General features: G+C 37.7%; 1 protein-coding gene across 1 annotated transcript in view; it reads right to left on the bottom strand.

Annotated features, from left to right (window-relative positions):
* Positions 1-11,511, bottom strand: part of Btbd1 (BTB domain containing 1) — a 42,899-nt gene extending 31,388 nt beyond the window's left edge. The window contains exons 1-2 of the mRNA XM_076848769.1: positions 11,055-11,511; positions 4,589-4,745 (exon numbers count right to left, since the gene is read on the bottom strand). Coding sequence (XP_076704884.1) covers positions 4,589-4,745; positions 11,055-11,440 — 543 coding nt within the window. The 5' untranslated portion in view covers positions 11,441-11,511. The remainder of the gene's footprint in view (positions 1-4,588; positions 4,746-11,054) is intronic.
* Positions 11,512-14,091: the final 2,580 nt, after the last annotated feature.

Raw genomic sequence — 14,091 nt, 5'->3', positions numbered from 1 at the left:
AGTGGTAGAGCACCTGCCTAGCAAGTGTGAGGCACTGGGTTGATTCTCAGCACCATATATAAATAAATACATACACACATTAATTAATTAATTAAAGGTCCATCAACAACTAAAGAAAGAGAAACTAGCCTTTGGCGGAGGAGGAGTGGGGAGGATTTTAGAGCATCAGAGCTCTGGGAATCTCAGCAAAAACTAGGGCTAATAACAGAACAAATAAATATATTCAATAATATAAATAATGTTAATGCAACAATGACAACAAATGATCTATAACTATACCCCAAAATATGAATGAATCCCACACACTTAGTGATAAGGAAAAGTAGCCAGAGTATATATGATGAGCAAGAGTTTATATAATGTATGATTACCACCCAAATGTCAAGCTTAGAATATGTGCTTTACCAGTTTGCACGCTATACCTCAAAAAAGAAAAAAAAAAAAGAAACTGTTTAAAAGCAGAGGATTAGTAGTCAAATGAGATTTTTAAAAAGCCAACACTGAGGGGCTGGGTTGTGGCTCAGCAGTAGAGTCCTCGCCTAGCACGTGCGGGGCCCAGAGTTCGATCTTCAGCACCATGTAAAAATAAATAAATAAAATAAAGGTACTGTGTCCAACTACAACTAAAAAATTAAAAAAAAAAAAAAAAAAAAGCCAACACTGAAAAAGAAGATACCATGATAAGCATGCCAGTGACCAAGCTTTCATTCTGACTTAGAGTCAGCTATGTTTACATTTCATAGCAGAGGCAAACATTAAACACAGAGATATTCAGGAACAGTCATGCAAAAATCTTCTGAGAACACTACCAATTAACCACCCCGTAAGTGACACCTATTACTTGGCATGACTGTTGGCTTTTTATTTAACTTTAAGCTAAAATTAATTTTAAAGGATTCAATAATTCAGATACTACTGAGCAACTGGAAAAAACTCTAAATTGAACAGATATCTTGTGTTTTATGGGAGAAAAGAATATTAAACACATTAGATTTACTTATTTTAATACTTCATGAAGTGCCTGTTGCCAGGCCATGCTAATCTCTCTATCATTCTGATTTTAGTATATGTCAACACGTTGGATTTATTTATTTATTAATTATGTATATCTTTATTAAAAGTTTTAAATTTGTATATAGTTTTTAAAGTACTTGTATTAGGGTTGAGGTTGTGGCTCAGCAATAGAGCGCTCACCTAGCACGTTCGAGGCCCTGGGTTCGCACATAAAAATAAATAAACAAACAAACAAACAAACAAATAAAAGGTGTTGTGTCCACCTACAACTAAAAAATAAATATTTAAAAAAGAAAGTACTTGTATTAAAAACTTTAATTTACATATATAAATATTACATCAGAACAGTTTTTAAAATTATAGAATGTTTGGAAACTCTCTTCTTGAACTTGTTTATATTAATTTGCTTTGTCAAGCTGCTAATAAATTTCAGCTCTAAATCTATATTAATAAAATATTAACTCTGTCATGTTATTTTCCTTTAATATTTTTTACTTGGAATTTTAGATTTATAAAAAAGTTGCAAGAACAGCACAAACACCCATATATCCTTTATCCAGATTTATCGATTGAAACATGTATCTAGCATCTACAATTTTGCTTGGCTTTATTTTCTCTCCCTACACACACACACACATTAGCTGAACCATTTGAAAAGTTGTAGAAACCATGGCCCTTTAACTTTAAATTCCTAAGAACAAGGAGATTCTTTTACATAACCACAGTAATTAACTTTGGTAAATTTACCATTAATACAATATTTTTATCCAGTCTCCTGGCTGCATTTCAGTTTTTCACTTGATTGTGATTATTTTTTATGACACTTTTCCTTTTAGTAGAGGATCCAGTCTAGAATCATAGTTCATGCATTTTTTAAAAAATATTTTGTTATTTGTAGATGGACACAAAACCTTTATCTATCTATCTATTTATTTTTATGAGGTGATGAGGATTGAACCTAGTGCCTCATGCGTGCTAAGCAAACGCTATACCATTGACTCACAACCTCAGCCCCAAGTTCATGCATTTTTAAAGTATGAAACAGTACATTTTATGAAGTGAAAATTTACTACAACCAGACCAACTGCTTATAATAAATTTTCTGGCAAACTGAACTATATTTTTAGTTAAAAATTAATATAAAAATTAACCTTTTAATCTAGGGGGAAAATTCTTTGTAAAAATTATATTAATTCAGGATAGCAATTGTCAGTCACTCCTTATATTACACAGGCAATATTAAGTTTCCTACAAAATCTATCATTGTTATTTAGAGTAAAATATACTTTCTCAAATTTTACCTTAATATTATCTCTGATAACAGTTCATAAAAAAAGTATTTTTCATTATATAAATCATGCTGGTTCTGGCAATCTGTTTTATAGTGAATCGTCCATAAACAGTCTCAACTAAATGAACATGATACAGTGCAAATAACTCACTTGTCTGGAGCAAGAAGTTCACATGACCCCATGAGTGAAAATTTGGATATAATATTGGGTTCTCAGGCCATCAAGATACTCAAAAGTTCCTTTTTTTAGTGATGCTTGTTAAATAACCTCTTCCATTCAAAGTGTCTAGAAACACTGGTGTCATTTAAAAACATATTAGAAATTAAACTCTCAGGCCGTATCTCAGACTTACTGAACCCAAAACCTGTACTGGTGGTGGTGGTGGTGGGGTTCTGGGGATTGAACTCAGGGACACTCAACCACGGAGCAAGATCCCCAGCCCAATTCTGTATTTATTTAGAGACAGGGTCTGAGCTGCTTTGCACATTACTTTTGCTGAGGTTGGCTTCTTTACTCGTGATATTCCTGCCTCAGCCTCTGGAGTCACCAGGATTATAGGCATGTGCCCGAGCCCAGCTGAAATCCGTATTTTAATTGCCAAAGTTCACTTATGTCTGAATTGTATAATTGAACTTAAAATGTAAAAGTTGCTGAGTGACCTTTTCCATATACACTATAACCCCTTGAACAAATAACCTTGTGACTCTTATGAATATCAATTTACTTATTAGATTTTTTTCATAAATTAAAAAAATGCAAGGAGACAGCTTATTAGTTACATGGCTTTAGCCAAGTTATTTCCTCCTTTTATGTCTTTATTTCTTTATCTATAAAATGGTGATAATAAGAAAGCCTTTAGTTTGAACACCTATAGTTCACACAGTTATTGTAAGGACTAAATAAACTAATGCATACAGAACACTGAGAAAGGAGCCTATACAAAATCATCACCCAATACATTTTGCGATTATTACTATTACTATAATTACTACTACTACTACTGTTAGCTTAGTATCTGGCTAGATGGAGTTCTGAAATAATGTCCAAGAAGAGTTGACATCAACATGTTCTTCTATAAAGAAACACTTAATGACAGAAGAATTTTTTCAAAAGGTACCACACATTTTCTTATAGAACAGAATGAACACTGAGCTGGAAACATGAGCTCTGAACTCTAGCTTCACCTGTTATGAGACTTTGGACAGGCAGGCAGTTAGCCCAGGTTTTAGTTTTCCCATTTCTAAAATGAGAGAGTTGAGCTAGAGGTCATCAGTGATTATTTCCAATACTAAAATTCAATAAGATTATATTTGTTTTGTTTTAAGGTTGGGGTCTCACTGTGTTGCCCAAACTGGTCTCGAACTTCTGAGCTCAAGTGATCTTCCCTACTTAGCCTCTGAAGTGCTAGGATAACAGGCATGTGTCACCACATCCAGCTGGATTCTACATTACTTTAAAAACAATTTTAAAACAATTTTAAAAACAATTCATACAAGAACATTACAACACTATCTAAAAAGAGAAACTATTTATGTATAAAGTATGAAATTCAGATTTAGGCATTTAACAAATGATAAATAAATTATGTTAAAGACTGGTCAATGTTTCCATAGTATGTTCAGATAATAAAAAATGATTACTGGGGCTGGGGATATAGCTCAGGTGGTAGAGTGCTTGCCTCGCATGCACAAGGCCCTGGGTTCATTCTCCAGCACCATCAAAAAAAAAAAAAAGATTAGGCTATATACTTAAAATATGTCAACTTTTTGTATGAATACTATATTTAATGAAACTTCAGAATGTGAAAAGACTATTTCATATAAACCTAAAATTCTAACTCCTCTAGGAATGGGCCAGAAAGCTTCCAGAAACAGGTACAAAGATAATCAATCTTAGAAGAATTGAAATATTTTATTTTTATTTCGGATCTGGCAAAACTTGAGAACAAAGATGTCCAGAAAATTTCATGGCATCATATTCTCAGTCACAGCAGGAACAACAATGGATCTTAACACCAACTCCAATCCTAAGTAGCCATTTAACTTTTAGTTACAACACCCCACTTGTATAAGGCTTTAATTTCTTTACATTATTTGGCATTGTATTAATTTGTATTTCTAGTCTAAGACTTATGAGTCTGAAAGATACTGTAAAAATACAAATATACTTTAAAATAATGATCTGGAATTAATTTTTCAGGAAACACTAAATATTCACATATGGTTATGCTTACATTCAATTTTTAAGCTACAATGACACAGACTTTAGTTACATTTACTTACCTGAGTAAGTAACATAAAGGCATTATCTGCTCTAAGATGTTTGGTGAGAAATTCTACACAATGTGCTTCCAAGGCTGGGACTGCATATTTTTTAGCAGTATAAAGAGTGGTCATAACTGTTTCTGGGCCAATTTGAACTTCATCTGAATACAGGAATCTGGAAAGCAATTAGGAAATTTGCAGAGATGATCAGCACTATTTTAGATAAGCAATCAACCAGAGCTAAACCTTTAAGGAATATTTTAAAAGACAATGAGCAAACTGAAAATCTGAAGCTTTTAAAAGATTCTACAGTCTTGTAAGCATTGGCACATATATCATCTCATTTTATTCATACTCAATCCTGAGAAGAAGTGCCTCCATTTTAAAGAGAAAACTGAGGTGAAGTAAAGATCACAAGATTACTTTTAGCATCCCATAGCTGCTTGCAATAATAGTGGTTCATTTATCTCTCCACCATTTAAGGGGAGATAAATCTGCATTTGTAAATCTACAGATAGCTAAGGTCATATAGAAAGGGAAATGTTTCTCTACATCAACAGGCATAGTGTGGGTACATGTTTAAGTTTCAATAAATACATGTTAACTGACTAGACAATTCAGTACCGATTGCCATATAACACTGATAGGGAAAACATTTTCATTTTTGGTAAGAAAAAAAGTTATCTACGGGCTGAGGTTGTAGCTCAGTGGTAGAACGCTTGCCTCACATGTGTGAGGCACTGGGTTCAATCCACAGCACCACATAAAAATAAATAAATAAAATAAAGGTATTGTGTCCATCTACAACTAAAAAAATATATTAAAAAAGAAAATCCAAGAATCAGCCAGGAGGAGTGGCACACACCTGTAATCTCAGCAGCTCAGGAGGCTGAGGAAAGGAAGATCTCGAGTTCAAAGCCAGACTCAGCAACTTAGCGAGGCCCTAAGCAACTCAGCAAGACCCTGTCTAATAAAAATATGTAAAAGGGCTGGGGATGTAGCTTGGTGGTTAAGCATCCCTGGGTTCAATCTCTGGTCATAGGAAAAAAAGAATCATCTTCATTCATATTTTACTTATATAGTTTTTAAATAAGCCAAGATTTTAAAAGTATTAAAAGATTTTATAAGTATTAAAACTTAAGCATAACATTACCACAATTCTTTGTATTTTAAAATGACCACTTAAGCTCTCATATATATAACCTCTAAGGACAAGAGCACAGATAAATGACTGTATAACATCAAACTATCCCTGTTTTTCCCCAGAGATGGGTTTCTAAAAAGATAAAGCTTAGGTTACATTTAATCTAACTGAAAGGTTTTAAAAAGACTAAGGTGAAAACTTGATTTCATAAGGAAAAAGTCACAAGACCATGTATAAGGAAATTTATATTACAACTCAAAAACTCTTATTGAGGACTACATATTAGCAGGCATTGTGATAGGTGCTAGAAATAAAAATATGGGTAAGACAGCTTATAGCTTAACAACGAAATTATTAAGAAGTAACATCATAATGATAACAGAAGTATCCATTAGACCCCAATACATGATAACTAGTTTCTTAAGATGCTCCCCAATAAAACATACCTTCTTCCACTCATAATGAATCTGCATCAACATAGTATGGATCACTTTAATCAACAGAATGTGGCTCTGTGCCAGTTTGGGGCCTATACCTTAAGGATACTGGGAGCTCCTGATTTGTGTTCTTGGGAAACATCAGCCAAGAAATCAAGCTACTCTGCTGAAGAGACTAGCTAGAGAAGGTTCCTAGAGAGGATCTGAGATTATAAGGATACGGAAAAAGCTTAGCCATTCCAGAATCTGAGTCATACCTTCAGATAACTCCAGCTCCTGTTACTACCTAGTACAACTATAAAAGAGACCAGAAAAAGTTACCAAACAAACCACCCAGGTTATCCCAGACAACCCACATTACTATAAAAGATAATAAAACTATTGTTTAAGACACTAGGCATTGCAGTGATTTATTCTACAGTAACATTTAACCAAAACATGATGTCAGAGATTAGATGAGCCAGTGCATGATTTAAAGTAATGATTTAAAAAAAAAAAAAAAGAAAGAAAATAGAAATCTTGAAGATTATCTGTAGTAATTAAACGAGGACATTTAAGCAGAAAGACCGCAAGGTAGGAAGATATGGAGCTCTTTTCTAAGACAGGCATTAAAACAAGAAAAAGACCACGAGGAATCAGGTTTGGGACACTGAGTGGATTGGGAGTGGGGAAAAAGATCAAATCACAAAGGTTTTGTGTGCCTGTTAAGTGTTTAAACTTCATCCTATAGGCAAAAAAAATACAGACAGAAAGAAAGAGAGAAAGAAAAAAAGAAAGAAAGAAAGAAAGAAACGTAGAAAGGAAGGAAGGAAGGAAGGAAAGAAAGAATCATTAAAAGATTCAGAGGAACCATGATACTTATTTGCAATATTAGAAAGATAATTGTTAACAGCATTGGTAGAGAGAGTTAAGTCTTGAAAAGGATGAGAAATCTGTACAACAAAATGAAACCAAATTACAACTGAGAGTCAAGCCTACAAGTCACTTCCCAGATGACCCACAGAATCAGGACCAAGAATAAATTAGTTTAAGCACCAGAATTTTGGGATTCTTTATAGCATTAAAAAGCTGACAGGAGATACTATTAAGTGAGCCTGCCTCAAAAGACTATAATCTGAAATGTGAGTCCACATAAGGTATATAAGAACAATAAATGGTACACAGCAAGTACTCATCAAACAAAGATGTTTTTATTAAAGACAGGTCCACCTGCAAAGGTACCAGACATCTCTATGTGAAAGTCCAGTTGAAAATTGAAGTCTGGAATATGCCATGAATTAATGGGGGGAAAGAAGATGCTGTTGAGGACACCATCCTAAGGAAAAGTTACCCTTCCAGTCATTCCTCCATTTCGCTGCTCCCCTTTGCAACAAAATGACATGATCGATTATACTAGCTATCTGCAGTTCCTCATCTCCCATTTTCTCCCCAACCTCCTCTAGTCAGCCAAAAACACTCCACAGGGTTATATCCACAGTTGCCCTCTCATCAAAACTAATCATTATCAGGCACAGTGGCGCACACCTGTAATCCCATCCACTGAGGAGGCTGAGGCAGGAGGATCACAAGTTCAAAGCCAGCCTCAACAAAAGCAAGGAGCTAAGCAACTCAGTGAGACCCTGTCTCTAAATAAAAAAAATTACAAAATAGGGCTGGGGATATGGCTCAGTGGCTGAGTGCCCCTGAGTTCAATCCCCAGTTGCCCCCCCTCCTGCCAAAAACCCCAACAACTAATAATCAATTCAATGTCATTTGACCCAACTCTCAAACGTATTACATGGCTGGCCACTTTTCCACTACCTCTTTCTTCAAACATTATCTTCAACTTGACCTTTAGGATTCTACTAACAGTTGCCTGTTTCATTTTATGATCCTTTTCTGTGGCTATATCTCCACACACACTGGAAGATATCAGCACTCATCCTTGTATCTCTCTTCACAATTTATATCCGTTCCCTACATAATCTCATTTGGTCTAATCATTTAAACACAATTCATTCTTTCTTTTTTTTCTTGCCTGGACTACTATAAAAGTCTTTTAATTCATCCCACTGCATCTTATTTTATTCCCCCTATGGTCTGATCTCCAAACAACTATAAAAATGAGTTTTAAAACACGTAAACCAAATCACAGCACACCCCTGGTCAAAATCCTCCACATACTTTTCATCACATTTAGATGAAACTCGAAGTCCTTCATTCTCTAAAGTCCTGCATAATCCTGTCAGGATTTGTTGTTGTTTTTGGTTTTTTTAACCTTATCTTCTATTACTTCCCTCTTTTTTTAAAAAAAAAAATATACTTTTTAGTTGTAGATGGACACAATATCTTTATTTTATTTATTTATTTTTATGTGGTGCTGAGGATCGAACCCAGTGCCTCATGCATAGGAGGCAAGTGCTCTACACTGAGCCATAGCCCCAGGCCCTATTACTTCCCTCTTATTCAGCTCGAATCACACTGGTTTACTCTGGCAGTTCTTCCAACAGTAGAAACTCAGTACCTAAAACAAACTTTTTCTTGCTTAGAATGCTTCATTCCTCCATAGGCTTGATCATTTTTCTTCAAAATACTCATCAGTATTTGATGTATCTTAGTTTTTCCTTACTAGATTATAAGCTTTATGATGGCAGAGACTTTTCTTCTTCACTGCTATATACCAAAACTGAAACCAGTGACTGGCACAGGGAGGCATATAACAATGGTCAAATGAACAAATGGAAGAGGGCTGGAGCTGGAGCTCAGTGGCAGAGTGCCTCTCTCGAACATATGAGGTACTGGGTTCGATTCTGAGCACCACATAAAAATAAATAAATAAATGATATTGTGTCCGCCTACAACTAAAAAAATTATTTTAAAAAAATGAGCAAATGAAGAATATTATTTAAAGGGCAAGCAGTTCAAAGTGAGCAGTTTTTTAAATGGCTTTCAAACCTAAGTTCGTAAGTCTTAACTAGGTAATACAGCATCTATGCTTCAGTCAGCCAATAACTAAGTTTAAAAATGGGCCTAGGTTCAATTTCCACTACAGAAAACAAAAGCAAACAAAACAACAACAAAAAACAGCCTACGTAGCAATTTCAGAATAGAAACAATAACTGAAGGATGAATATCATGAAAATACAATGCACTAAAAATAGAAAATGAGAAATGAAACTACACTGTGCTACATTTCAAGGACTATAAAAGCAACTTATTTTCTATTGATGGGAAAGGACTGATTAGCACCTTCAATGAAAAGATCAAACATACATTTTTTCATTCTACAGTCTATCCTAGCAATTTCAACACTTTTTCAAAGGAAAAAAACTCATGATATTTTTACATTGATGGTTCTCTAATTTAGCCTAAGTATCATTTAGGGAGAGTACTAAAAATGCTCTCAAAGTCTCATCTCCAAAAGTAATACTGTAAGGAGAAAAGAAAGTCTCATCTCCAAAAGTAATACTGTAAGGAGAAAGGATCTACTTGATCCTCCTAGTCAATTTCAAACCAAAAACCAAAATGACCTAGAAAATGGTCCCCCACACAAAATAAATACAACTGAATACTGACAATACAGTAAACAAAGAGAAAAGAAGGGAAAAAAGGACCATCATTTTGGTGTTTCCTTCTATTCTTGTCTTTAGGTATGCTTGCCTGTTTCTTTCAATAGTTGTAATTACTTTGCATGGAATTCTAAATTCTATTTATTATAAACATTTTCCATATTATTACCTGGTTTTTACAAGTGTCAAATTTAGTGACTGCATCATATTCCATCAAGTGGAATATAATGTTTACCCAACCTTTCCCTACAGCTGACTTCTTCCTTGTTATTATAAATAACACTACTATAAATATTTTGTACAGAACATTTTTCTAATACTTTGATGCTTCCTGAGTGTGGAAAGAAAACCTATAGTAAACTATTTTCCAAAAGGGTTTTTTAACCCCATCTTTGTCAGAAAGTGCTCCTCAGAAGTGAACTAAAAAAAAAAAAAAAAAATGGTGTCAAAAGAAAGGGGAAAGTATCTCATTCTTTTAAATTGCACTTCCTTATTTACTAAGATTAAATATTTTTTGTTAATAAGTTGTACTTTTCTTTGATAATTAAAAATCCTGTCTTTTATCTATTTATTAATGGGATTTTAGCATTCATTTCTGATTGTGTGAACTTTATATTCAATTTCCTATTGGTTCCTGATGGAGTGGTGAGCCTTTACAGACTCTCCATTGGATTCCAATGACCTGTCCCCAATTCAGTATGGCTCAAGATGCTGCTACCTTAAAAACAACACATTCTATTCAGGCAGCCAAAAACATCTTGGTATAATGAAACACACATGGTCTTCTGTGTGAGCTGGCTCCATTACTTTGGACTAGTTACTTTTCTAGGCCTCGGTCCTACTATAAAATTGGGAAAAATACCTACACCTCCCTAACAGGGAGTTGTGATAAAAAGCTAATTAATGCCTAACTAGTACATCTCTTCCACTAAACAAAATCAATCAGATGTGACTCTACTATCCTAAAATATTGACAGAACCAAATATAATACATGGCAAAATTCATTTTTGAGCAAATGTGACCTCTTGTGCAGAAACACAAGGCAAGTAAAGACATGTATTTGTCTTGGTTATTCACTCTCCTGAGGCTTGACAACTAATACGTTAATCAATAACTTTTTAAAAAGTGAACAAAAATACAAATCTTGCAAGCGGGCAATCAGGACAACCTCGACCATCCTCTACTCTGACCACTTCTCCTAACTCAGGCCAACTGGAATGTGCAGGCGCCTTCAACGGTAGGACGCCAACATCTACTCCCAAGACCAGCAGATGCCGCCCGGCTTGCGGGACGACTCCAACCTCTGGGAGCACACCAGCTGGGGAGCACCCCGCCCGGCGCCTCCGCCACTCACCTCAGCAGCGCCAGGAAGGCGGCGGGCTCTACGTCCGGCAGCTCGATCTCGGCCGACGTGGTGGCCATGCCGCCGTTGAACATGGCGTCGAAGACTGCGCTGCCGGCTGCCAGCACGAAACGGTGTGCGGGGATGCGCTGCGGGCCCCCAGCGGCGGCAGCGCTGCGGCCCTTGCCCAGTACGAAGCGCACATCGCTCAGCAGCTCCGAGTTGAAGAGGAAAGCGAAGCGCTCCTTCAGCGACGCCTTGGTAGCCTGCCAGTTGTACAGCGGCTCCCGCTGTAGAGGAAGCAGGGGTCCCAGGGGCGGCGGAGGCGGCGAGGAGCCCGGCTCCGCCTCGGCGCCCGGGACCTGGTCTCCAGCTGCGGCCGGCCCCATCGCAGCCATCCTGCTCTGCGCAGCTCCCAGCTACGCGGACAGCTCCCGCAGCGGCACCGCCATCGTCTAGCCGCCCCAGGCCGGCACCGCCCCCTGTCTTCCGGAAAGGCGTTTCCGGCTCCATTCCCCCGCAGCCCGACACCCCCACCCAGGCGCGCGGCCCGCCCCTGCAGCAGGCGCGCTCCCGCGGCCGAAAAGACCCAGGTGCGCGGACGCCCGAGCCGGCGCTAGTGGCTACCGCCGCTGTCTACAGCTGGACCAGACTCCTATCGCTACCCAGCACCGCGCTCGCGCAGATGGATCTTCTTCAGGCGTGAGTGCTGTGGCCCAAGCCCACCAGCACCACCCCAGGCATCCAAAGAAATCAACAGGCAGCTTGCACCGCTTTGCTTTCTCTTTTTCCCAAACCCTCCTCGCAGGGTGTTGAGGAAAGGAAGAGTGACAAATCCCCAGGCCTTTCCCACTTAGGGCATCGCCACGGGAGCATGTGAGGAGCAGACACCGTGACTCCTCACAGTCAAGGCCAAGTCACCACTGCAGATGGCCGCCCCTCCTGTGGAAAACCCAGAAGCAGAGCTGAGAGGCTTGGAACCCCAGTGACTTCTCCCCCTGATCTACAGGCCTCTTCCCCTTCGTGCTCTTCTGGTCTTTACTTCCCAGCATAAGAATCATTTCCTCCAACTTCCATTCCTGTAGCTGAAGACCCTCCTGCTAAAAACCCTCTTCTAGCACTTGTTTTCAGACTGTACTTAAGGATTCGGTAATATTTTATACTCTTTTAATTTATGTTACATTAATAAAATATTAAATTTCATCTTTTAAAAAATCAATGGAGAAGGCTACTGTCAACTGTGAAAGGTCAGGATTAGAGAACAGATGTCTTCCCTGAGTCAGCTCTTAAAGAAGAAAGGCAAGGGGCTGGGGTTGTAGCTCAGTGATGGAGCCCATGCCTAGCCCTTGTGAGGCAATGGGTTCCATCCTCAGCACCGCATAAAAATAAATAAAGCAAAGGTATTGTGTCCATCTACAACTAAAAAAAAAAAAAAAAAAAAAAAAAAAGACGGGAGATAAGAGATGCAGGAAATACTTCTTGACCAAGCAAGTATAGCTGAAGCATTTATGATCTGCCTTTCAGTTTACAAATGCCAAGTAATCTAAGTATCCTAAACCTGAATTCTAGTAAAATCACTACACCTACCAAACCCGGGAAAGGACTTCCCATGGCTAGTCATTCAGATTGACCACGTTTGGGGGAAAGGAAAAGATTTGAAGGAATAAGGACTGAAAGAGAAGGGTCCTTCCCAATACTCCTAAAGGCAAGGAAGTTATGCTACAAGTGATACCATCATTACATTCAACAAAATTGACAATGTCACATATCATCTAAAATATGACTAGTATCATTGAACAGTCCACAAACTTAAGAGTGGACTGTTGCCTCAAAAAATGTCTTTCATAAAGAATTTCCCACCATTCCAAGATGAATCAAAGTTCCCATAGTAGTATTGATTTCTTTAGAAAGTTCAATGTGGATTTGCCTGGTTGTCCCTATTCATAGTTAGAGTCCAGGTTAAACATTCTGGGCAATAATGCTATGCAGGTGATGTTATGTATTTGCTGCTTCACTTCAGAAGTCACACTGTTCAAGATACTAAACTTGATAACTTAGTTAAGACTGTGACTGACAGATCTCTCCATTGTAAAGATATTTGATTCCAATATAATTAATAAGTAATTCATGGGGATGATATTCAGAGACTGAGTTTAACCCAAATCCTGTCCCTGTCAGTGTTTTCGGCATCCATTGATGATTCAAAAGCCAGTTTTCAACCATAATGTAGCAACCATGTCTTACTCTCACACCCAAAACGATCATACCCAGTCTTGGTGGTGCATGCCTGTAATTTCAGCAACTTGGGAGGCTGAGGCAGGAAGATTGTAAGTTTGAGGTCAGTCTCAGCAATTTAGGAAGGACCTAAGCAATCTAATGAGGCCCTGTCTCAAGATTTAAAAAAAAAAAATAGAAATGGCTGGGGATGTGGCTCAATGGTAAAATACCCCTTAGTTCATTCTCTGATAACCAAACAAAATAAAACAACAAGCTAGGGAGAGAGAGAGAGAGAGAGAGAGAGAGAGAGAGAGAATATGAGCTGAGCACAGTGGCACATACCTGTAATCCCAGCTACTCAGGAAGCTGAGCAGGAGGAATGCAGGTCAGCCTTGGCATCTTAATGAGACCCTATCTCAAAATAAAAAATAAAAGGGCTGGGTATGTAGCTCAGTGGTAAAATGTCCCTGGGTTCAATTCCTAGCACTGCAGAAAGAAGAAGAGGAAGAGGAGGAGGAAGAAGAAAATATACAGAGAGATAAACAACTCAAGGGATTGTTAAAGGAAAAATTTATTCTTGTTAAAATAGTAAGCCTTCAAGACTATTGCAATGGGGAGAGAGAGCAGACTCAGCTTTTTTTTTTTTTTTTTTTCTAGAGAGAGAGAGAGAGAGAGAATTTTAACATTTATTTTTTAGTATTTGGCGGACACAACATCTTTGTTTGTATGTGGTGCTGAGGATCGAACCTGGGCCACACGCATGCCAGGCGAGCGTGCTACCGCTTGAGCCACATCCCCAGCTCAGACTCAGCTCTTAATACAGGAAACAAAT

This window comes from Callospermophilus lateralis, chromosome 3, assembly GCF_048772815.1.
Source record: "Callospermophilus lateralis isolate mCalLat2 chromosome 3, mCalLat2.hap1, whole genome shotgun sequence".
Lineage (NCBI taxonomy): Eukaryota > Metazoa > Chordata > Mammalia > Rodentia > Sciuridae > Callospermophilus > Callospermophilus lateralis.
Note: the sequence above shows the minus strand (reverse complement) of the source record. Positions and strands in the feature narration are given on the sequence as shown.